Source organism: Cavia porcellus, unplaced genomic scaffold (assembly GCF_034190915.1).
Source record: "Cavia porcellus strain 051 isolate PalLab524CR breed Dunkin Hartley unplaced genomic scaffold, mCavPor4.1 scaffold_14, whole genome shotgun sequence".
NCBI classification, from domain to species: Eukaryota; Metazoa; Chordata; class Mammalia; order Rodentia; family Caviidae; genus Cavia; species Cavia porcellus.
Window position 1 is genome coordinate 1,412,935 of NW_026947497.1, and position 23,565 is coordinate 1,436,499.

General features: G+C 50.4%; 1 protein-coding gene and 1 long non-coding RNA gene across 3 annotated transcripts in view; one reads left to right on the forward strand and one right to left on the reverse strand.

Moving 5' to 3' along the window:
* Positions 1-965: 965 nt before the first annotated feature.
* Positions 966-10,729, reverse strand: LOC134478643 (uncharacterized). The gene is made up of 3 exons (XR_010051382.1): positions 9,459-10,729; positions 8,043-8,143; positions 966-6,614 (listed from the first exon to the last, which is right to left on the reverse strand). It is a non-coding gene; the product is annotated as an uncharacterized LOC134478643 (long non-coding RNA).
* A 433-nt stretch (positions 10,730-11,162) lies between these two features.
* The window catches only part of Dapp1 (dual adaptor of phosphotyrosine and 3-phosphoinositides 1), a 33,807-nt gene continuing 21,404 nt past the window's right edge, over positions 11,163-23,565 (forward strand). For both annotated transcript variants that reach the window (XM_063260543.1, XM_003468042.5), the window contains exons 1-3: positions 11,163-11,404; positions 22,046-22,168; positions 23,132-23,265. In XM_063260543.1, the coding sequence (XP_063116613.1) occupies positions 11,304-11,404; positions 22,046-22,168; positions 23,132-23,265 (358 nt within the window). In that variant the 5' untranslated portion in view covers positions 11,163-11,303. The remainder of the gene's footprint in view (positions 11,405-22,045; positions 22,169-23,131; positions 23,266-23,565) is intronic.

Consider the following 23,565-nt stretch of genomic DNA (forward strand, 5'->3'; position numbering starts at 1 on the left):
CAGTCTGTAGCTTTCTTTTTCAGTTGTGTCTTTGTCTGGTTTTGGGCTCAGAATGATGCTGGCTTCCAGAAATGAGTGTGGAAACCTCCATCCCTTCAGCTGCATTGAAGTGTTTGAGGGGTAGCCATGAGGAGTTTTGCTCCTTAAGGGTTTTGTGGAATGCAGCAGTGAACCCATCAGGTCCTGGGGTGTTTTTTATTACTGCTTCACTTTCATTGCTTCTTATTGTTGTTCACTGTTTTTGTGTCTTTTCGTGTTAGTTTTGGATTTGTACAAGAAGCTGTCCATTTCCTCAAGATTTTTCAATTGTTTGGGTTCCAATTATTGATTTCTGTGATGTGTTGTGATTTCACCTTTTTCATTTCTAATTGCATTAGCGTGGGTCTTTCCTCTCTCTTTTGGTAAGTTTGGCTAAAGATTTATCTATTTTGTTTATTCTTTCAAAGAACCAGCTTTTTAATCCATTGATGCTTTATAAATTTTAGTCTCAATTTCATTAATTTCTGCTCTGATCTTTATGATTTTCTTCCTTAATTTTGGTTTGTATTTGAACTGCTGTTGTTTCTCAAGTGTCTTGAGGTTCCTCATTAGGTTGTTTATTTGAACTCACTCTGCTTTCTTAATGTGAGCATTGATTGCAATGAATTTCCTTCTGTGGCAGCTCTCAGTTGTGTAAGGCAAAGCACACATAAACAGCAAGATAAAGGATGGGTAGAAGGAAACAGGGAGAGAGACCTTTTGCAAATTGGAAGGAGAGCTGGAGACCAAAGGCAAGAGGAGTAGAACAAGGAAGGGGATAGAAAGATGTAAGATGTGTCATGTGTATGCAGGAAAACAAACCTGCAATGAAGACAAACACTACGTGTCACCAACGTGAACTAAAAATAATAATAACATAATAATGAAAATGGAGAAGGAGAATTTAGAGACAGAAGGAGGGAGGTGGATGGGAAGGGGAAGGAAATTTTTAAAGTTATCTGAGTTATGTGCATGGATGCATGTAAACTTCATGTTCTGCAAGCACATACTAATAAAAAAATTTTGTTATTTAACACTTAAAAACAAAACAGCACTGAGTTTGCTGACTGTGGTAACACTGACGTCAGGAAGGAAAGCAGCTCACGGGTGCAGATGTGGGGAGTCTCACCCCAGCCCCTGCAGGAGCCGAGGCAGGTGCCTGTCTGCTGCTACTCCGTCTCCCCAACCTGCCCCGAACCGCAGGCCGTTCTCTCTGAGATGCTCTCCAGGAAGCGTGCTGACACTCCTCCCGTTCATTTTTCGCTCCTTCCTGGAGGGCTCGAAGCCATCTGATGATTGGCAGGACTGCTTCCCCCCTCTGCCGTGAGGAGTCCGAGGCTGACCCACACTCACCACTGACTGTGCCCTGGTGCTTCTGGGAATCTGGAGCCAGCAGCTCGCCAGTTGAAGAGATAATCTCCATGACATCAAATGAAGTTTCACCAAGAGGCAAAAGAGGATTTGGCTAAGGCCACAGGACCCAAAAATGTGTGGCCTGCCTTGGTTTTACTTGTTTTAGTAGCCACTTTGTCAAATTTAGATACAATTGCTGGTGGGCCTGAGATTTTGCTTGGTCTATGCTTTTACAACACAGATCACCAGCCCCAGCAGCACTTGTCACACTGACCCCAGGATGCACATGGTTGTATGGTTTTAAGATGCAGTATCTTAAATTGGTAATCCATTTGTAAATGGATTAAGTACCTACTAAAGGCCCCTGCAGCTCTAAAACCAGGTGGCATATAATATTCAGTCACATCTACAGGTCCTTGCTTCAGATGATCAGAATGCTGTGGAACACTGCTACATCCAAAGCACACTGCTTCACTTTGCTGTGCTCTTTTGTTAATATGAATGGTCTCAGCCTCAACACAAAGCATGCTGTTATTCCCATGTGTGGACAAGCTTCCAAAATAGTCACCTTAGCTCGAATTAGTGTGAAAAGTACTTTAGGGTAACTTTCCTCCAAATGAAATAGGTATTTCTTCTCCATGGACACACAAAAGTCAGCAGGAAGAATTTATCCAGTAAGCACTGAAAAGCAATAATGAGACTGAGAGATGTCCATCTGCTTTTATGATCCAAGAAACCAGCAGTTCCCAATGCCTTCTAGGAGGAACAGACTTCCTACCAGAGTCTCTGTACATCCTAAGTAGAGGCTTGATATCTGTCATGGTCTATGTCGGTGGCCCCCAGGCCTCACGCATTTACATTATGCATCTGTGATTGGTTCATTGTCTAGTGCTTGGATTGATGGTGTCAGCGCTACACCCACAGAGGGGTGGAGCCAGGTTGTAATTTAATGGCAGGAAGAAGGTGTGTCTTGCTCTCTTGCTGGTTTCTGCCTTGCTGTTTGCAGTCGCCATGAACTGCGGCCCTACCAAGCCACCCTGCCTTGGAGGCAACTGAGTATGGACTGAAACCTCCAAAAACTGTAAGAAATAAACCTTTCCTTTCCCAACTTTAGTCATCGGGTATTTTGTCTCAACGATGAGTAAAAAGTAACTAAGACAATATCTATCCCCCAGAATTCATATACAGATCCAGTCCCGTGTGGTGGAGGTGTGAGCTCACGAAGGTGGAACCTCATGTGAGGGACCCATGCTCTTCTCAGGGACCCTAAAAAGCTCCAAAGGGACACAGCAGGAAGAAACTTGTCTATGGATCAGGAATTAGGCCATGGCAACGCCCGAGTCCACTGCAGGTCTGGGAACTTGCACGCCGGGCTTCCACAGGGTGAGAAATCAATCTCTGCTGTCCATAAACCACCCAGGGTGCCACGTTCTGTTGTAACAGCAAACAAACTAACGCATCTCCACCTCAAACCACCCACCCCTTCTATGCTCTAGACTCTGCTGGGCACCTCAGTGGTGGACAGCACCTACTTCCCATAGTTTAAAAACTAAGTGGCCTGCTTCCTGTCTCCTGGCTATCGCAATGATATTTTACAATCTAGAAGGCAGAGAAACAATATAAAGAAGCATTTAAAGAATCATCCATAATCCCCTATTCAGAGCCGCTTCCAGGTAGTTAATGCCATCTACATTTTCTTCCACATTTCTTTTTCACATCATTGATAGTAAATCACATCTTCAGGGGTTTAGCTCAGCAGCATAAGTGCCTGTCTGGCAAGTGCGAGATCATGAGTTTGATCCCTGGTACCGAATAAAGAAATAAATAAATCATAAAGACCACATAAGAGTCCATTCTGTGGCATTGCCATTCATTTCTTTAAAACACAACACTGCTGTTACAGTTTATTATATTATTTTGATGTCCAGTGAGATTTTTAGTTTGTTTTGTTGTGGGGTTTTTTTTGGCTTCTTTTGGTGCTGGGAGCTGAACTCAAGGCCGTGAGCTTGCCCGTCGGCAAGAGAGCCAGTGGGATCTTTTACTTATACTTTTCATTCAATTTCTCTTCAACTCCTTTTCTTGCAGCTGAACACCCTTTTGAACGTAGTCTGAACTGAAAACTGCATGCGAGATTAAGCACCTGGGCAGCTCTCCCATTAAAACTGCTATTGCAGTGTGACCTCTCAGCAGGGCTGCCTCCTGGAGACAGCCTTTGTTTCCTCTGTGGTTCATTTCCAGATTTACTGACTATCAGGTTTACATACCAAACAGCCAAGTGGCAGGTTTATCGACTACCAGGTTTATCCTGGTTGTGAGGTACGTAAAGCCATTTACTTCTGGTTGTACACACTTTAGGTTACTGGAGTCCTCTGAAGCACTAATGTAAAGAAGCACGGTAATCAAGCCCGGCATCACTGCAGAATCAAATGAGCTCTGAGTTAGTGGGGGTGCTATTTATTTATGCTCATATTACCTACAGTGTCCCCAATCTTTTGTCTGTTGTGTTTCACTGATGTTTCATAGTGAGCAAGAAAACATCAAATCTTCTGACCATTTTTTCACGTACAGTCATCTCTGGTGCCTCTACTCTGTGCACAAGGGACTGATTTGAAGGTCCCCAAGTCTTTGCATGTGTGGGAGCTGGCAGACACCCTTAAGAGATCCAGAGTCCCCTCTCCTCGCTTCCTGGCCCCAGCCTGGTCCTTTTTCTCAGCCTCCCTTTCAGGAGGTTCTGGTCTCACGAGTGAGCAATCCTAGCAGGAACGTCAATTCTTATTCGCGTCCCTTATTGGCCTGACCCATAAAAACTTCTGCCGACTGGAGTCAGGAAACTCAGAATCATCAGAAATTCATGTGGTAAAGATGACACAGCCAGATTCAGCTTGGCTTTTAAATGACTATGGTGACAAGTAGTTCCCACTGACCTGAACAAACATGCTAGACAGTATAACAATAAGAAAGACACTTTCCCTGTATTAAATGATTAACCCTTGGGTCACCAGAAGTAAAAATTCGGCATGCTCTGACCACACAGAAAAAAACTGAAGCTGGTGAGCAGAACCTAGGATGCAAAGTCTTGGGCCAGATTCTCCCTGTCCACAGGTCTACCTCTGCCCCTTTCTAGTGCAGAGGCTGCAAGCCTGCTGATTCACTTGTCAGCGGCCTCCCAGAGAAAATTCAGCAACCCAGAGACTGGTGATAGCAAGAAGTTTTTTCTTCTTCTTGCTTTGGGCAGGTCTCTAACAGCAGGGGCAGCCAGCAGCTGCAGTGGGTAGTTGCAGGCTCTGGAAGTGTCCTAACTCTGGCTGACACACAAATTCCCTTCTGGGTGCTGCAAATCACTAGCAAGTTCTGTAACTCTTATGAGTTCCCACCTTCTCATCTATTAAAAAATAACAAAAATAATACCTCTGCATTTTGAACATACTGTGTATAATTCATAGATACAACATGGAGGGATACCAGATAAATTTCCTCTTGCTGGTCGTGTATTTCTCTTACCAAAGTTTCCAGAGCCTCTTACATGTTAGTCATTTCTTCTTTTAAAGAAACTGCTATAACTTGCTACCAGAGAGAGCTGTTTCTTCATAATTACAGAGAGTAATTTTTACTCCAGGGCAAAACTTTGATGTTTCAACACTACCTTTTGGAAACACCACTGAAGGCCCATCCCCTGGCTTCGTGAGGAACTGATGGACACCACTGATGGGTTTGGACACAGGACCTGTGATGCACACAGATGAATAGCGGTCCTCATGCCACAGGTCGATGTCCCTTGACTTGTGTCCACTCACTTTCAGGCCTCTCTTAAAAGAAGTAGCACCTCAGTCCAGCCGTATTACTCATGAGATGCTGAGTTGTGACAGCCAAAATGTCACCCAGAGGACACCACCTACCGACATCCACTCTTTCAGATCCTGTGGAGATTACATTGTCAAGTTCTCCAAAGAAACAGAGCTAATGGGCTGTGTACGTGGAGACAGATCAAGAGACACAGAGAAGACAGTGGAGATGCTATAGATCGATGGGCAGACCGTAGGTAGGTAGGTAGACAGATAGGAGATTTATGGTGGGAGATTGGCTAGTTCAGTCACAGACGCTGGCAAGTCCAGTACCGGGGAGGCCAGGAGAGCTGAGGCCTGCAGTCTGGGGGCCACCTGCTATCGTGTAGGGAAGAGCTGGCACTGAAGTCTGAAGTCATCTACTGGAGAAAAACTCTCCGTGATGAGGCCAGTCCTTCTGTTCTGTTGAATTTTCAGATGATTGCATGAAGTGTTCAAATCACACTCTCTGCTTGCTGGAATGCACAGTCTAGACCAGTGACAGCAAACTTTTTAGAGACTGAGTACTCACACTGCTCATGATGTCATGCCTGGTGCCACTACTCCTTTCCGCGCATGCACACAGCCCCCCTGTGTGCTGTTATCCAATGTGTGGCTGCTGGAGAAAGGCTGGAGTGACCAATCTTTCATGCCCACGTGGCCTGTGTGGCACAGTTTCATCACTATTGGTCTAGGCAGTAACTCATCTGATAAGCAAGCGTTTTAGCTGCCCATCGTGGGGTAACGGACTCCCAAACTGGCATAAGACAGCATGACTCTGTGCATGTGCTCTGAATTCAGGGAAAAGAGAGGATGCCATCTCTGCTCTCCGGTATAATAGCTGGGAGCAGCTTGAGTCACTAATGGCAGGAACCGCCTGCTCAGTGCGGTCCCCAGCCAGGAGGGTTGAGCAAGGCTCATTGGAAACTTGAAAAGAGCACAAGGATACTTTGCAGGCCTCTCTCATCACCTAAGATTCCAGAGGGGAGCTCCGAAGGGAGTCCCGGAGTGGTGACATCCCCGGAGAGCATAAAAAATCAGAAAGCCCTCCTCTGACTGAGCCCTGGACACCAAACAAGTGCCCTCCGCACACTCTCTGCTGCAGGGAAGTCATGGAGCCAGGGTTGATTCAGAAGAGGGAACTCTAGCCCCCTTCTTGGTGGGAAGTAGAGAAGACATAGAACAGAACAGAAGAGTGTTGCCATAAGGTGCAGATGCATAAATAGAGACAAATGATACAGATACAAAATGAACAATTATTTCATAAAAGCTCAAGTAGAGCTAAATAGAAGTGGTATTCTAAATACATACGTGGAAAATACGTGCGAAGGATCTTTTGTGGGCGATGGAGACTGAATCATGCTCTTTGGGTCTGACAAAGCTCTGTCTTGAAGAACACATCAAGGAAAAGGTGTTTTATGTCTAAAAAGTGCAGAAATGTTGAGATCAAGACAGGCAGTGTCCATTATACAGGCCAGATGCATAGAAACACAGAAAGTCACCTAATCCAAGGCACAGAAGAAAATGCATCTCAAGAAGAGGCAACCTTTGCACTGAGTCAGGAAAGCTGAAGGCACTGTCCAGGAGCACGAGGATGGTCTCAAGAGCACATGCAGGTTTTCCCAAACCAAATGCAAGCTGACTTTAATTCTCACCTACTTTGGGGAAGAGGCCAGGAGGTGACATGGGCACATAGCTTCTGTGAAGTGGCCTCGAGTTGCTCTGGACTTGGGCAATCACTGTGATGGATACAGAACCCATCCTTAAACTTCATACCTCATTTCTTGCCCTGTTAGACTCACTCCTCCTTTTGAACAGGATTTTAGAAGTGTGTCTCATGGTGCAATTCAGACATAGGCACACATAACTGAAGGTCTGAGGAACCCACCAGAATTGACTGCTTAAAATCACCACTGAAAGAAAATATTCTATGTAGGGAAGGAGTCTGATATGACCCTCATGTCTTAGTCACTTTCCTTTTTGCTGGGACAACATATCTAACTTTCACAGCTTAAAACAGCAGAGGTTTATTTTGGCTTATGGTTCAGAGGTTAGCAGGGTTAAACACAGACATGGCGTGGTGGGAAGGTCTGAGCAGAGGAAAATAGCTCACCTCATGGCCACCGCCACCGGGAGGCAGAGAGAGAAGGCAGGAGCAGGGAGGAGACACACCCTGCTAGGTCACTCTGCCAGTAGCTGCCTTTTCCTACCTCCTAAGAGCCAGGCAGCTTAGTGCCTCCCTGATCCAGTCCTCTTCCTCCAGCCCTGCCTAGGTACAAATGAGGCTCCTGAGAGACATTCTCAGTCTAACACATACCACCACATAACTCCACAGCGGGACCCAGGGCGCGGTCTAGAGAGTGAAGCAACTCCCACACAGCCTCACCCGGCTCCCCACAGGAAGTGTGTTCTTTTTGTTTGCACACACTTCTGACTCCCTAACTTCAGCCCCCACCTGTGAACCTCCAGACTATTTGTGTCCCCCTCTTTACCCTCAGAGTGAGTTGGCACAGAGACCTGGCGAGAAGTAAGAACAATGCACAGGAGACAAAGTGGCTATCCCCAGAGAGGCGCTGTGCCACACAGGCTGGGGATTGGTCATAGCAGTTTGGTGCCAACCTGTTCAGTGGCGAGGCTGGAGAACCAGGTGGCGATGTGAGGGTCCACATGCAGCAGTGAAGAGCACGTGCTAAAGACTAAGATGCCTCAGTGTCGCCCGTGACTTAAAAGCACTGGCCCAAGACCAGAAGAAGGACCCCGAAGAGCAGTGAGCCAACTGCCAGAAAAGTGGCACGACCAGATGAGGAGGCCGGTGTCAGACGCGGTCCACGGGCCCACAGAGCCTCTTACCCTTCCTCGGACATCCACCTGCCCTGCTGGCATCTCCACTCAACTGGCTGGTATTTCTCAGTTTCTCAATCTTTACAAAGAATGGATAACTGGGATCTCATCTTTAAAAAAATGAAAAAAGAATAGAAAGGATGATATTAAATTCCAAAATAAAGTAACAGGAGATTAACATTGGTTAGTATATTGCATACTGTTATCTTCAAAGCAGTTGTTTAGATTACAAGATACAAGCATGAAGAAAATCAGACACTTTTGTGTAAACATCATATTGTCTCCCTAGTGTAAAAAACTGTAAGCGTAAATAAGATCCAGAATGTACAATAGATGTTGTGAAAGTGAAAGGGAGAGAAACTGCTGAACAGGAAAGAACGGCTGGGATGGGGGAAAGGAGGAGAGAAAGAGGGAACAGATTTTATATATGATAGATCACTACACTACTGATCTCTGTTAATCTTCAAAAAGGACAGTGTGTGCTTTGATTGTTCGATCATTTTATTCATGCCTACATCTGGGATCTCGTCTTACTAAAATTTTTTGCACAGCAAAAGAAACCTCCAACACAGTGAAAAGACAACCTAGAACATGGGACAAAATTTTATCACATGCTCGTCAGACAAAGGACTAACATCTAGAATATAAAAGAACTTAAAAAATCAAACCCCTAAAATTTAAAGACCTGGCCCAAACATGGGCATCTGAAATGAGCAGACATTTCTCAAATGAAGAAGTACAAACAACAAATAAAAAGATGAAAAAATTGCTCAGCATTACTGGTCACCTGAGAAATGCAACTTAAACCAACATTAAGATTTGATCTCACTCCAGAAGGAATGGCGATAATCAAGAAACCAACCAACAACAAATGGGGCGAGGCTGTGGGGGGAAAAGAAACCCTTCTCCATTCTTGGTAGGAGAGCAAATTGGTACAACCACTATGGAAATCAGTATGGGGATTCCTAAAAAACGAGGACTAGAGATTCCATTCATTCGACCCCGCTATTCTCTTTTTAGGGATCTTCCCGAAAGAGAAAAGCACCACACCATAGTACAATATGCACGTCCATGTTTGTAGCAGCACAGTTTGTAATAGTTAAATCTTGGAAACAGCCCACATGCTCATCCACAGATGAACAGGATAAAGAAAATGTGCTTTTTATGGGGTACTGCTTTGCCATAAAGAAGGATAAATTTGAGACATGTTTAGTTAAGTTGATGTATCTTGGGATCATACTTAAGACTATCAAATGGTTTCTGTTGTGTAAGAAACTCGCAGAGGGGAGGACTGAAGGGAAGGGAGGGAGCGGGAAAAAGGGGTCAGGAGCACACAGCCACGGATGCCCGTGATGAACGTGGTCGTTCTGGGGGTCAAAAGCGTACCAGTAAGTTAATTCTTAAAAATCTTAATGAAATACTTACTGAGCACGTGGGGGCTTAGGCCACGGGTCTACTGAGCTTATTCTGTCAGGGTTTTAAGTCATGCAGGAGCCCGCGTCTTCATCAGCTCGGACCACTGTAACACACCGCAGCTGGGCAGCTAATGCACAACAGGTTTATTTCCCAACAGACAGGGCTGGGGGTGAGGCCCGGGCGGGCGGGGGCGAGAGCACTTGCCTGGAGACAGCCGTCAGTCCGCAGGAGGGTTTAACCTACAGCATTCCAAGAAAGCATGTAAATAAAACAAAGAGTATCTGCACACTGAAGTATATATGTGTACGTAAATATATTTAGCTTCAAAACGTGTTACCTTACATATATGTAGTAGTATCTGATTTAACGAAGCATGAACTGTTCCCGAGTTGTTACAACTAACTTGACTGCGTCCCTGTCTACGCAAAAAAGATCCGGCGCAGTGAACCCCAACACTGAAGAGAGAGCGGTGAGACACGCAAGCAAATCACGAAGGTTTTCAAAAATAACGTCTTGGAGAGATTTGGAGACGCGCTGAGAGCCTAACATCCAGCGGCCGAGCCTGTCCCGGCACCTGCACAGAGCACTGAGGACCGCGCAGCAGCACCGAGAGGCTGCCAGCTGAGCTGCGGCAGGGGCCCCCTCCACGCGTGGGCGCACGGTGTGGCTTCGGGGGTGGGACCCCTGGAACAGGGAACCTGTGACCCATGGAAGAGTGGCATCAGGGGGAGGGGATGGGGGAGGAGAAGGGGGAGGGGAAGGGGAAAGAAGGGGGAGGGGAGGGGAGGGGGAGGAGGTGGTCACGGCTGGGAGAGCAGAGTGAGGAGACAGAAGGCCAGGCCGGAAGGTTGAGGGACAGAAAAGGCCTCTAGGCAAATGCTGCGCCCCCGCCCCGGATCAGGGAACAAAATAAAAAGAATAGAATTTGCTAAAACGGGAACATAGCAGAGACTAAAGCCCTGAGCACAGGGCCAGCAACAGGAAGAGGAAACCGGGCGCACCCGGGCCCGCAGCCTCCACCGTGCGCCCCTGCTCTGTGCGCGATCCCAGCTCGCGCCGGCGGCCTCTCCTGCTCGGCCAGGGGCAGGGGCGGGAGGAGCTGGGCACAGACGGCGGCTGTCGGTGGGGGCCTCGGCACGCTAGCCAAGCGCCTCTCGGGTCGCCCTGGGAGGGGCCTGGGCCGCCTTCGGCCAGCTCTCCCCAGCCGCTGCTGTCCAGGGTTCCGCTCCCAGGTTTGGAGCGGTGGCCGCTCCCTGCAGGAGGACAGGGCAGGTGAGTGCCTCCCTCCAGAGGACCGGGCCATTCTGTGCGGCCAGGAGCAGCCCCCTCAGGTCAGCACAGGACAGCTGGTCTCCCCCCCCCCAGCCCCTCCTGCAGGGAGGACAGCACTGTCTCGGCCTGCGCCCCTGGGCAGGGAAGCGCCCACGGCCATTCCGAGCCTGAGGAGGTGCTGGAAAGCACATACACAGCCAGCTGGTGGCTTGGGCCCCATTGCTTCACCCGAAGGTGCGCTGGAGGAGCTCTGGGTGTGGGAGCGCCTCCTGGCCGCCGCCCTCGTGGTGACACACAGGAGGTTTCGGGGAGCGCGCACCCTACACCCGCGGTGCCCCTCAGGCCCAGCCGGCTCCGCGTCCTGCACAGAAAGCGCCCTGGGCGGGCCGAGCAGAGTGGGTGGCCTCGCTGCGTGTTTCCTGGCTGACAGCTCGTGTGTGGGGCCCAGCCCCGCGGTGGCTGTGGGAGGAGTCCGGGTTTCACTTCCTCGCTGGCTGGGGACTCCCGGCCGGGCAGCCGCTCTGGAGAGTGAGAACGCGCTCTCCTTCCCTGCACCTGGCTGGGAGCAAAGCCGGTGGGCGGATGGGCAGAGCGGAGCGTCTGGGAGCCAACATGAGCGCCCGGGTGCTCTCGGACCTGTGGGGCGGACTGGACGGGGACGCCGAGCTGCTCCAGGACCTGGGGTAAGAGCGCAGCCCCTGCTCCCTCTGGGGAGACCTCACCCCGTACCCTCACAGGCTTGCTGTGGCCAGAGATTTTCCAAGCCTTTCCTTCCTGTCCACCGCCCCACCCCACCTTCTGGCCTGGCTGCTCTGTTCGGCCGTGCTGGCTCTGTAACTTTCTTTGGGGGCTAATTCCATTGTAAAAGCGCAGGTAATTTTACCAGATGTGAAAACCGGCAGGTGGACAAAATGGGACAGAAACCCTATGCTGGACATCCTCTGAGAGGAGGGGAGGTTGGGGGGTGTCCGGGATTGCCCGGTGCGCTCTGGATGATGAGCGCAAGGTCAGTGTGTGTGCCGTGACACAAACAGAGAGCCCACTCTGAAAAAAAGCAGAGGGACCTTCGCGGATGGGAGCCAAGAAGGAAGTTTCAGCCGAGTCTCGCCGAGTTCCTTCCTCCTGGTGCACCCGGGGCTCCTGTGTGTGGCCCAGCTAAAGGGTGACTGCCAGCCTTTGAGAGTGTCTGAGCACCAGCTGGCAGAGCAGCACAGATTCACATGGTGGGGGGTCCTCAGACTCCTGTCTCTAGAACCAGGCCTGAATGACAGCACCATCAGGGCACCTGGTGAAAAGCCATTTCTAGAGGAGCAGGGATTCCAGAGAAATCAGCCTCCCCTCCCGCACTGGCCAGGCTGGTAGAGACACGAGACCTTCCGGAGCAGGGGCACCCACACCTTCATAAGTAAGGCGTTCATGGTGCCCTCCACAAGAGACATGGCACCAAACAGGTCTGCAGGGTGTGCTTTCTGTCACACATGCAGGAACACTGCGCTGCCAGGGAGTGTGGTCTTAACTTGGGAAACTGAACCAGGGAGTGGTGTTAGGGCAGCAGGTTCCTCTCTGGAGACCCCGAAGGGATTCCCACCCCAGATTTTAGCGCTGGGGTCTCAGAGCTGAACAGTGCCTTCATGCTGCAAATCAGATGTGACAGCTGGGTTGTTCAAGGACAAACCCCTCCTTAGGGACTCAGAGCCCTCTTTGCTGCCTTTGTGTGTATAGGGGTGGGGGTGTGGTGGACCCCAGGGCTCATGCTGGTTGAACCACTCCCCAGCCTCCTGCCTCAGCTGAGTCTTCTTCCATGACACCCAGACAGCTCTCATCTAGAGCTGTGCTGAATCATTAAGCTCAAGGTTGTGCATTTTGTCTTCATTCTTCTTGGTTATCTACAGTTTGAAACCTAGGAGAGGAGAGAGACAGGAAAGGGTTAGCCCTGGCCCTTTAAAAAGTCCCTGAAATCCGGTCTCAGCCAGAGTCCCATTGGCGCACACTCAGGTGGCAATGACAAACAAGACGTGCTCTGTGTCCAGGGTGGTGCCCTTCCATGTGCCCCACACACCTCCTCCTGCAAAGAACAGACATCCCTGCGCCACCAAGAGCAGAGTGCCCTGAAGTCAGACCTCTCTGTCTCAGGACCCCAAAATGCATCCAAGACACTGGACTACTTCAGTAGGGCTATGGGCGACCGGCAAGTATCAGGTCATGCTTTGTGCTAGAAAACCCAGCAGTCTGAAGAATCCCTGTGCCTCATCCTCGCTAGACCTGGACATGCACATCTCTGGATGAGGCTTTCTTGTAACTCCCTACAATGCACCAGAGGTTTGGTCAACACGCATCACTATGCGTGGGGGCTGGAGACTTTCTTACTTGTGTGAGTCTGTTGAGTGCATACCCAACTCTCAAATGTTGACGTCTTCTTAGTTCGAAGAATTTTGGTTAACACCTTCACTGAGGTATATTTGCATATCATGAAATTAACCTGTTTTTAATGTGGAATTCATACCTTTTTGCCACTTTGAGGAATGATCACCACAAAGGATCAGGTCTAAAACCTTTTCCACTCCCCTATTTAAGTATGCTTTCTGGCCATCCTTGATTTCTAGAATTTGTCTGTTTTCCTGGTATTTTCTTGCCTCAACTAAGGAATGGAGAACTTTAAGCTACCGAGCCCATTACATCTAGCTTGCAAATTGAATCTTTAGGTATCCGTTTGAGCTGGCACTGCCCCTTTAGAGCTTCGATGCTCTGACTTTATGGGTAATAGTCTGAGAAATCTTGGCAAGGATTTGTTGCCTCTGGCATGATTCTGAGTATGACTTAAGTTCACTCCTTGAACAGTCGACTCACTGGTGAGGTCAGACCTATACCAAACCTCCTGCCCAATTAAGTTTTTAAAAGCTCCATAAAGACAAAATGATCTAATGTGATTGATGGGTAAAACATGGCTGATCTTAATGACTTAACTTCAAATGAGTTTAGTAGGTTATTTGAATAGTTAACAAGTTCTTGTGTTTATATCTTGATAGATACAAGCAGGTTGTGTACTGGTTAATTTAGAGAGTACTGGTCTTGGTTCTTAGGTCTCTATGTCTCTTTAGGCTCCAGGGTATGTAAGTCCTGTCAGACGATCCTGAACTGTGGCATACCTGTCATTCACCTGTCCAGGACACATCACTTGCTCAGAGCACAGAACTATTATTTCCTAAAGTACCTAAATCAAGGAATGCAGCCAGATGTGGTGGAGCACACCCCTGTAATCCCAGCAGCACTCTGGGAAGCTGAGGCAGGAGGGGTTGCAAATTTAGCCCAGCCTCAAGAAAAGTAGTGACTTAGCAAAACATTATTTCAAAATGAAAAGAAAGAGAGAAAAAAATAATGGGGTTATAGTTCAGTGCAGAGGGTTCAGTCCCCAGTACAGCAAAAAGGAAGGGAGAGAGAGCGCGAAGAGGGAGGGTGGGGATACATGTTTGTGTTCTGTTTATGGAGAGCCAGTCCAAAAGCGCCTGCTAGCTTTCTCCCAAGAACACTGGAATTCCCAAAGCTGAGGGTGTGGCATCCCTTCACTGTGGAGCTGAGGGATGGGGGCAGAGGGGTGGCAGGGCCCACCGTGTGGAGAGGGAGGAGCAGGGTCTGCAGGCCACCAGTCTCACACAGACACCAGGCCACTGGCGCCTGTCCTGTCACTCAGCTCACACAGCTGGGGTGGGGGGCACCGTCAAAGATGCTGTGGCCAGGAGAGGCACCGCCAGGCTCCCTGCCTGCACGGCCTCGGTGGCAGGCAGCCACGGCCAGCTGTATTCAGGCTCTGCACGTGCCGCCGTCACAGAGCTCCCATGTTGCCGGGAAGAGTGACGTGTCACCACACCCTTGGCTCCAGCACACAGACTGTGGTCCACGGTGCGGTAAAAGAGAAAGAAAAAGAGAAAAAGCCCAGGTTTGCATGCCTTCAGGTTCAGAGCCCCAGCCACTGATGCAACTTCCCGATTTCTTCAGAGTTCTGTTTTCATTAAACTGGCACCAGTTCTCAGTAGCCGTGTGAAGTGAGGAGTGTGATTGCCACAGAGCAGCCCCGGCACACACAAAGGCGTAGCTGTGGGCCTTCCCGACACCGTACAGCAGTACACACAGCAGGCAATCAACCGATTAACCGGCCCTCCTGCACTGTGCATGGTCCTCTGCATAGCAAGAAGTTAAGCAGAGTGAGAAAGTCTAAAGGGAGACTTTCAAAGGGAGCTCTGGGTGGAGGCAGCATCCAAGGAGCCACAGGACGCTCCTCCTCAGCCTGATTCCCGCACCCTGGTGCCTGGCACAGCAACACAGGCGCGCAGGAGCCCTGGGCCTTCCTGAGCTGCACTGCCAGGAGTGAGTCCTGCTCCTCCTCCTTCCCCTCCTCCAGTGACTTCTTCCCCGGCGCTGCTCCACTGTGTCCCCATTCACAGCTGCACAGGCTGAGCGGGGCCTCATGTGAAGTCGGGGTGGGAGGCGCAAAGGCAGTGAGGGACAGACAGGAGCCCAGAGAGCGTGCCGAGGGGCAGGGGCCGCTGGGCTGGGGTCGGGTCGGGGACCGTAGCATGTTCGTAGTTCAGCCAGGAAAGGTGGTGATCTCTGCAGGAAAAGGCACCTATGGAGCAGCGAACACCGGGAGGCGGGAGTGTGACACATTTCTAAAAGCCTGCGTGGCCTCTGAGCCCAGGCCCTGGGTCCTGCCCTGATCACCTGAAGTGTGAGTATTACTTAACCTTGGGCATCAGGTCTCTGAGCATTTGTACAATTTCCTACTTTGTTGCCTGTCTGAAGTTACTCATAATAAAGTCATAGAAATATTAGCTGTTGAAACTTAGAAAAATAAAGGAAAGCACCAAAGACGTTAGCCATGTTGCACCACCTGAAATCTACTGCCCCAGTATTTCCAGTGTTGTAAAAATGTTTTTGTACACACACACAGGCACGCATGCAAATGTGTGCAGACTGAACTGAGACCGTGAGTACCTGGTTTAGCTCTGGCCCCAGGCGGTATGTCCTCCCGTCTCCTCCTCCATCCTTCTCCAGGCAGCTGTGGTCTGCGTGCTCCCAGAGCTGTGCACCATGTTAAAGTCTGGACGCTCAGGTTGGCCCAGACCCCAGGGCTGGGGCAGGTGCAGTCAGTGGGTGGTGCACGGAGGAACGTGGGTCTTGTGGTCACCAGGGCTGGCCACTAGAAGGATGAGCTGGGTGGCTGGGCGTGGTGGGCGGCAGTGGCTACCCTGACAGTTTGAGTGGTGGTGGGGAAACCCAAGGTGAGCTGGAGGAGCACGAAAGGAGCGAGGGCGGAAGCCAGTACCTCCCTCGGGTTGCACATCAGAAGTGACTCACATCCAAGCAAAACTAGTCCGGCTGCTTTTGTGTACTTTTCCAAATGGAATCCAGGACATTCTGAAAGCTTCAGTGTCTCTCAGTGTCTTCTTGGCTTTGTCTTTGCATCACACTGTGACTGTCTCATGCTGTCTCATGCGGGCTTTGAGCTACCGTTTCTGCTGTCCTGACCACGAAGAGCTTACAAGGCGCCAGTGAAAGATAAGCTGCTTCTGCATAAGGAACTTAGTACAGTGAAAGATGCATTGCCATTCAAGACCCTCAAGACCCTCACTTCCTTCAAACACACTAATCCTGTAGCTCTTCTCACTTCCTGAAGCAGTCATGCAGTTCCTCTTTCATGAGTATCTTTGCAAGGTGTGATAAAAATACAGTGCCATCCGTGGGAAAGTCAGAGTCACGAAAATATGACACAGTGCCCTCATCTACCTTATCCCTATGACTCCTGGTTCTTCCGTCAAACGAAAATCCATGAAGGATTAATGTTTTTGAACCAGTTCAGGACACGGAGGCAGCCAGGACTATACAACAAGTCCTTCAGGAAAGAGGACTCTGGAGCTTCTGTAGAAAGAGGAAAAATGATGGGACCCGTGTTCCAAGAAAGGGGGGATAACTTGGGGGGACTCGAAACTGTGTCTTTCACTGTAGCACAAGTTTTTATTTAAATAGTCCCTGGACTGTTTGTTGCACTGTGCATAGATTTGGGTTGCTTCACCAGATAATTGTGTCCCAGATGTCAATCTTCTGGGGTGAAGGACACTGGCTGCCTGGCTCCCCTCTTCTCCTGAAGGGAGCTGCTTAGGAGCAGCCCTGCAAGCTCTCTTCCTAAGTCCACAGATTGACAAAGGGAAGTCATCAAGTGTTGACTGAGTTGCCCAAGTGCAGTGGACATAGCCAAGGTCCTTGTCATGCATCTGGTCACGCTTGTCACCCACACTCACCTCTTATCCCCATGGTGTCTGCAGAGGGGTGGGCCTGAAGAGACAGACAGCTGAGGAAACAGGTTCTGCCTGTGTCTCCCACGTTCCCTTGGGTCCGGGACATGTCCCTGCAGGCATAGTTTCCCAAAGGTGGCCCTGTCTGTCTTTGGTACTGACCCTCAGTGCAGGTCGCTCCTGGCAGCCACAGCTCAAGATAATTAACTCTAGGCCATCTCTTCAAGACACATGGGCAGGAGAGGGGACTGGACCCACCATAACAGTCTCCTAAGAAGAAGCCCTCCTCAGCTCCGCAAGCTCTCAGGTGCAGGGTGCTGGTTCCAGTGCTTCCCGCACCCCAGCTGCGGGCAGGGGTTTGTGTAGGTGGCCCCTGGGGATGAGATGCACCCTGTCAGTCCCTCTGTCCCTCTCCAAGTGTCCGCTCTGATATCCTCTGGTTCTTCCTTCTGGGTCCTGGGGTGCTGCCGTGTCCTATGGCACCACTGGGTATCCCTGTCCATGTGCTGCTGGCTGTTTTGGAGTAGGGGCCTTTGTCTTCATCTCCCATCACTCTGTCTACAGCTGTGTGTCTTTTTATGTCTCTGGCTCTTGTGCCACTCTGTGTTCCTGGATGTCCGAGTCCCTGTCTGGCCCTGCATTTCTGTCTCCCAGAACATTCAGGCTCGCTCTTCATGCCCCTGTGAGACCAGGTGAATCCTGGGCTCTGGCTCCCATGGATTCTTTTCTCCTTCTAGCACTGTCTTCCTTGGGCTGCACCTTGACAACCCTGAGAACCTAGGACCCACCTTTAGCCCATGGGTGGCTGAGATGCTCACACGCTCATCTGTGGTCCTTTGAGTATATCTTGGCCAGTGGCACTGTGAATGTGGGCAATAAGCAAGAGTGAGCAGAGCCAATGCCATGCTGGTCCCCATCCCAGACGCGCCCTGCTGGCCAGAACAGGCTCTCCCCTTGACCTCTGCTTGTCTGAGGCCCACACAGACTTCCGTGTCCCTTGGCAAAGGCTTTCTGGTTCCCTCTGCTGGACAGGGTCCACCACCATGGTCAGTGAGAAGACAATTTGATCTCTTTTGCTTGGGAAGAGCCCGACTGTAACACACATTGAAGCACAGAGGCCGATTGAGCCAGATAACATAGCACCTTACCCCAAGCCCAGAGTTTCTGATGCTATCACAGGCTGAGAACTTCCTGTTCCGCACCAGGAAGTGCCGGGCAGCAGCCCAGAGAGCACAGGAGCAGGGCTGAGGTGGACGGCCGGGCAGTTGTTCAGGATGGGGAGCTCATCAGAGCTGACACATGGCCCGTCACCCTGGTGATCAGGACAGTGAGCTGCTTTTCTTAGAGACCCTAGTGACACCAGGAGCAGCACAGTGCTGACTGCTGTTCTTGGGGATTCTGTGTCCAGCCTGGGCTCCTGAAATCAGAGAGCATGGACCACTGAGCCCCACCAATCCTTCCCTGCTTCCCAAACACCATGAGTTCAGTGTCTGTTCACAGCAAGTAGAAAACCAGCTAAATAGTACCAGGCAAGATGAGTGTGTTCCTGTAGCTTTCTGGCTTGTGTGTGTACCTGTGAATGTAGAGAATGATCTAAGATATATTTTGTAATGTGAGTCAGTTCAGAAAGTCTGAAAAGTTCACCTCTAAAGGACAGGGTGAATGTGACTTGAATTTTAAATCAGTAAGCCTTTAAGACAATCAAACCCAGCAGGAAAGAAACCTGCTAGGCACTCCGGACCTGCTGGAGAGGCTCCTGGCAGGAGGCAGCACTCTGAGAAGCAGGGCTGGTCTGAGCTGGGACCTGAGCCTGGCTCTCCTGCTCTGTGTCTGCCCTTCCTGCGCAGGCTCTTTAGTAGGCGATGCGTGGATCTGTTGCTGTCCTACGGGAGGGACACGGTCACATCCTCTGAGATCTGCAAGTTCTGCTGACCTCAAGCACAGTGTGAATGCTTTCTGGAAGCTTGGCTATCTCTGCTCCTCTGTCTTGAGACTTGCTGGTGAACTCGCATAGGCCCACGGTGCAAAAGGCCAATGTGAATGGAAATAGTCATTTCCTGCTCTTCACTTCTTCAGGAAAAGAAAGACTAAGCTTTTGTTTTCTTTTTTTAGCTGCAGGAAAATCGACCTTATTTCACATGGCACAGGCACAGATCCCCAGCACTCGCAAAGTAGCTGGCATATTCTTAATGTGCTATATAGTTTAGCAGAGCCTGCAGTTCTCATCTGCAGAAACTCACAGACCTCCCTGTGCAGAGTTTAGAAGAGGATGGCATGCCACACAGGAACACAGGCTCTGTTCTCCATCACTCTGACAGATGAGGACGCTGGCCTGCTCCACGGGGGTCCCCCAGCTTAGAGGTAGCCAGGCAGCTAGACAGCTGGACAGCTAGACAGCTGGGCAGGGCCCAGGTGGTGCTGGTTTGGTGTCTCCCAGCGGCCAGGTGGTTCTCACAGCACTTGCAGCCCTGCCCGGCTCTGTGCAGCCGAAGTGGAAAATGGAAGGTGTTGGAGGGGACCAGGGCACTGGTGGTAAAGGGCCTGGTGTCTGTCACAGAAGGGAAGCTGGGAAAGACGGAGAGAGAAGAGTGGACCTTCCACATACTGTCACCAACTGAGTCCCCCAGGAGTCCTTGGGGCCCTGCTGGGCCGGCTCTGCGGGGAGCACCCTGGAGGCCTGAAGGGAGGGCAGAGCAAGCTGCCCGGCACTGGAAACATGGAGGTGAGGGCTGGAAGCAGATCTTGGTGGGGTTGCAGAATAATGCAGACACTACAGAGCTTGGAAAGATCGTAGGTCAAGCTGGTGGCTATGATTTTACTTGTAGTAAGGAATAATAATATGTGGCTTTCATCTATGGAGTTAAGCATTTTTATTTAACTTTTTAAAAACGAAGAACACCTATGGCTTGTGCAGCCATCAGCAACAGTTTTACTGTGAAGCCTGCTCAGTTCAGCTGCAAGTCTCCTCAGCGCAGACCAAAGCCTGGGTTAGTGAGCATCCCTCCAACTGGACTCTCACAGCTCACGTAGGAAAGATGCCTTACAGACCACCTTGCCCACCAGCAATCCCAAAAGCTATTTGAGCAATACCACACTGCAAAGATGAAACTGGTTTTCAGTAACATTGTATTTTTCAATAGTTTTTAAAGTGTTTTAGACAAAAAACTGAAATTTTGTCCCTAGAAAATTGTATTACTCACCTGTACTCATGTGAAGAAATGACCAGACTCCAGCAAATGTGTAGGAGAGAGTTAGATGGGTGTTTCGATAGGCACTTACTGAAAATAAGTTACTGTTTTCAGCTTTGCGATGTGTAGCATTTCTCAGCTCTGTGTTCTCCCTCACAAGCGGTACAGAGTGGATCTAACCCAGCAGGTGCCACGAGTGGGATCTCATGTCTGGGTGCCCAGCGCCCTCCAACCCCTTCCCTGGTGATAGATGACAGGCCTATCACCCCAAATTCCCCCATACTTCCTACTGTCTCATTTTTCTATGCCATTGATCTGGTGGATAAGGAAAAACACTCACTGAAGTTTTCATTTATATTCCCCCATCAGTAGTGAGGCTACCAGTAGGAAATCCCTCACTTCTGTTCCGTGAAGGGCTTCCTTACATGCACATTTCAAACATTTTGTAGTGTGCTTTATAATCATAAAAAATACACACTGAAGGGCAGCTGAGTGTCAGGAGGCACGTTTGCAGTGGGCTCCCTGGAAAATGGCCTGGCCTGTGCTCCTCACCTGCCGCCACCCAGCTTGTGTCCACCCCTGTCATGCAGACCGGAGGCCACCTCTCCTCCTGACAGGCAGCAGTCGCCTCCAGGGGTCCTGGACTGCTCCCCGCCTGCTGCCTTTGCAGTGTGCTGCTAAAGCAATGCTGGGGAGCAATGGGGGTGGAAGTGGGGTGTAGGGGCTGGGTGAGGGGCGTGACCGTGGGAATCCGCCCAAGTCACCTCCATGTAACTTCAACAATGTGGAGCAAGCATGGCTGTCCCAGCCCAAAGTGGACGCCCCTCACCAGGACTCGTGGGTCTCCGGGTCCGCACTCACCCCCAGGAGGATATTCTCCTCGAAATGCTCTCAGAAGGAGCGCCTACCTCTGCTACAAAGGGGAGCTCAGACTCTCACGCAAGAGTGATTTAGGGAGAGGCCTCCTGTGTCATGCACACACCCTCAGGCAGCTACCTCCAGAGAGTCAGCCACGAGAAGCAGGGCCCCCTTTTGTTTTATGTTTGAGACACCTCACTAAACTACCCAGCCTGCCATTGAATTTGAGACCCTCCTGCCTCAGTCTCCCACAATGCGGAGGTTACAGGCATGTGCCAGCAGACCCAGCTCTGTTATCTTTCTAAAGCATACTCACACACGCACAAACACACACCCCAGTCTGACTCTCCTTGGGACTTTCCTGGCTCTTTAAACTTTTGTAAGTTTGAACCAGTCCCCGATGGACCTACACTCAGTGTAAAAAGAGGTTTTTGCAAGTCATTTCACTTCATGCATGATCATGGGTCAGTGGTTTCCTGTGAAATGGCCCCACATTTGTGAAAGCAAACCTGAGAGAGGCCAGAAGAAGGGAGAAAAACGCCAAAGTCTGTTCACAGGACCCATTCTGGAGTGGAAGTTTGAAAGCTTTTTGTTCCCAGGGGAGGTGCCTGGCCACAGTCCCACAGGTGGCTTCACCCACAGAAGCCTGCACTCAAGGTCCTAGGTCCCCTGCAGGTGTCAGGTGTCAGGTGTCAGAGAGTGGCCTTCCTCCCGCTGTGAGGAGAGCTCTGCCCAGGCACCCCCCACACCCATGAGGCTGCTTCCAGGGGGTCTGGCCTGACTTTCTGTGCCAGCTGTTTAGGAGAGTCACACTGCTTGGGGCCCCTGACTGGTAGTAAGGTAATGGAGACTTTACCCCTAGGGAGGCTGAAGCTGGTGACCACCCTCCTGCTCTGGCTGCCCCCAGGGCTGGATCTGGAGCCCTGTGAAGTGCTCTGGAGGGGGACCCTTGGGACCTCGAAGCCCCAGTGAAAGTGCTGTCCCCTTCCAGGTGGTACCATGGTGACCTCACGAGGCATGCTGCGGAGGCCCTGCTCCTGTCCAACGGGCGTGATGGCAGCTACCTCCTGAGAGACAGCCACGAGCAGCCGGGCCAGTTCTCCCTGTCCGTGAGGTAGGTGTGGGGGCGGCGTCCAGGACTCCCTGCACCTGCTGATGCATCCTGGCAGCAGATCACTGTCCTCCGGAGCAGCAGCCACACAGAGGGCTGAGACCTCAAATACCATCCCTGCACCCCATTTGCCGGGGGAGCCGAAGCCAGAGAAGCAGGGAGGAGTGAGCCTGTCTCCTTTGGCTGAGACAGCACTGGAGCCTGGCCCTTGTCCTCCTCCCTGTCCTCTGTCCTCTGGAGGCCAGGTCCAGCTGTGGCCGTGGAGTCTGCAGTGGCGAGGCCAAGTGGGCAGCTGAACATATCCCTCTGAGGGTGGCTCCTTTGCAAGCCCACTCCCCAGAGGTGAAAGGTTAACGGTGCCCATCAGGTGCCATCCAGTCTGGGGGCCTCCCTACCACACTCTCAGCCAGCATTCTGGCCCGTGACAGTCAGGGAGGGGCTGCTGCTCACCGGCCTCTGGGACACTCAGGGAATCCCCTGACCCTGAGGGCCTGACAGGAGCGCCCACAGCACTGGGCAGTGTCCCTGTCCCTTCCACTGTCTGACCCGCTCAGCCATACCCACAGCTTCTGTTGGTTTGGGATTGTTTTTCATTTCCTCTTAGATTACAGAGCTGCTAACACCAGAGCACAAAGGCCAAGATCTAACAGGTGCGCTTACCTGCTGCCCGGGCTGGGGCCTCCTGGGTTCATTTCCCTGCACATACAATAAGTTTCCAAACCACACTGAAGTTTAAACTGGCACAGGCTAATCACCTCACGCTTTCTACCTCCAAAGTCCAAACAAAGTATACCAGAGTAATTTATAAACCCAAAATCCCAGCACTCTGGAGCCGAGGCAGGAGGACTGCTGAGAGTCCAAGGGCCAACCTGGGCTACATAGTGAGTTCAAGATCAGCCTAAACAGCAGAGACACTGTCTCAAAAAACAAAAAAATAACATTAAGTACCTTCTTTTTCCCTTTCAGAGCCAAAGACTCTGTCAAGCACTTTCATGTTGAATACACTGGATATTCATTTAAATTTGGCTTTAATGAATACCCATCTCTAAAGGATTTTGTCAAGCATTTTGCAAACCAGCCTTTGATTGGAAGTGAGACAGGTAAGCTATCCTAGTCCATTTTCTGTTCCTATGGCTGAAACCTATGCTGACTAGTTTATATGAAATAAAGATATTTATTTAGTTCATGATTCCAAAAGCTCAAGAGCATGGCCTGGCTTTGCTCAGCATCTGCTGGGTGGTAAGAGAGAGATGTGGGACAGATTCCATCAGGCAGCTTTTGTGACATAGGAACCGGTCAACTCAAGGCTCACACAAGTACCAACCGATCCATGCATCATCGTGTCAGTTTAACTTTTTGAATTCTGGGGGGCTCATAGTTAAGAGTTTGCCTTAAGTCTC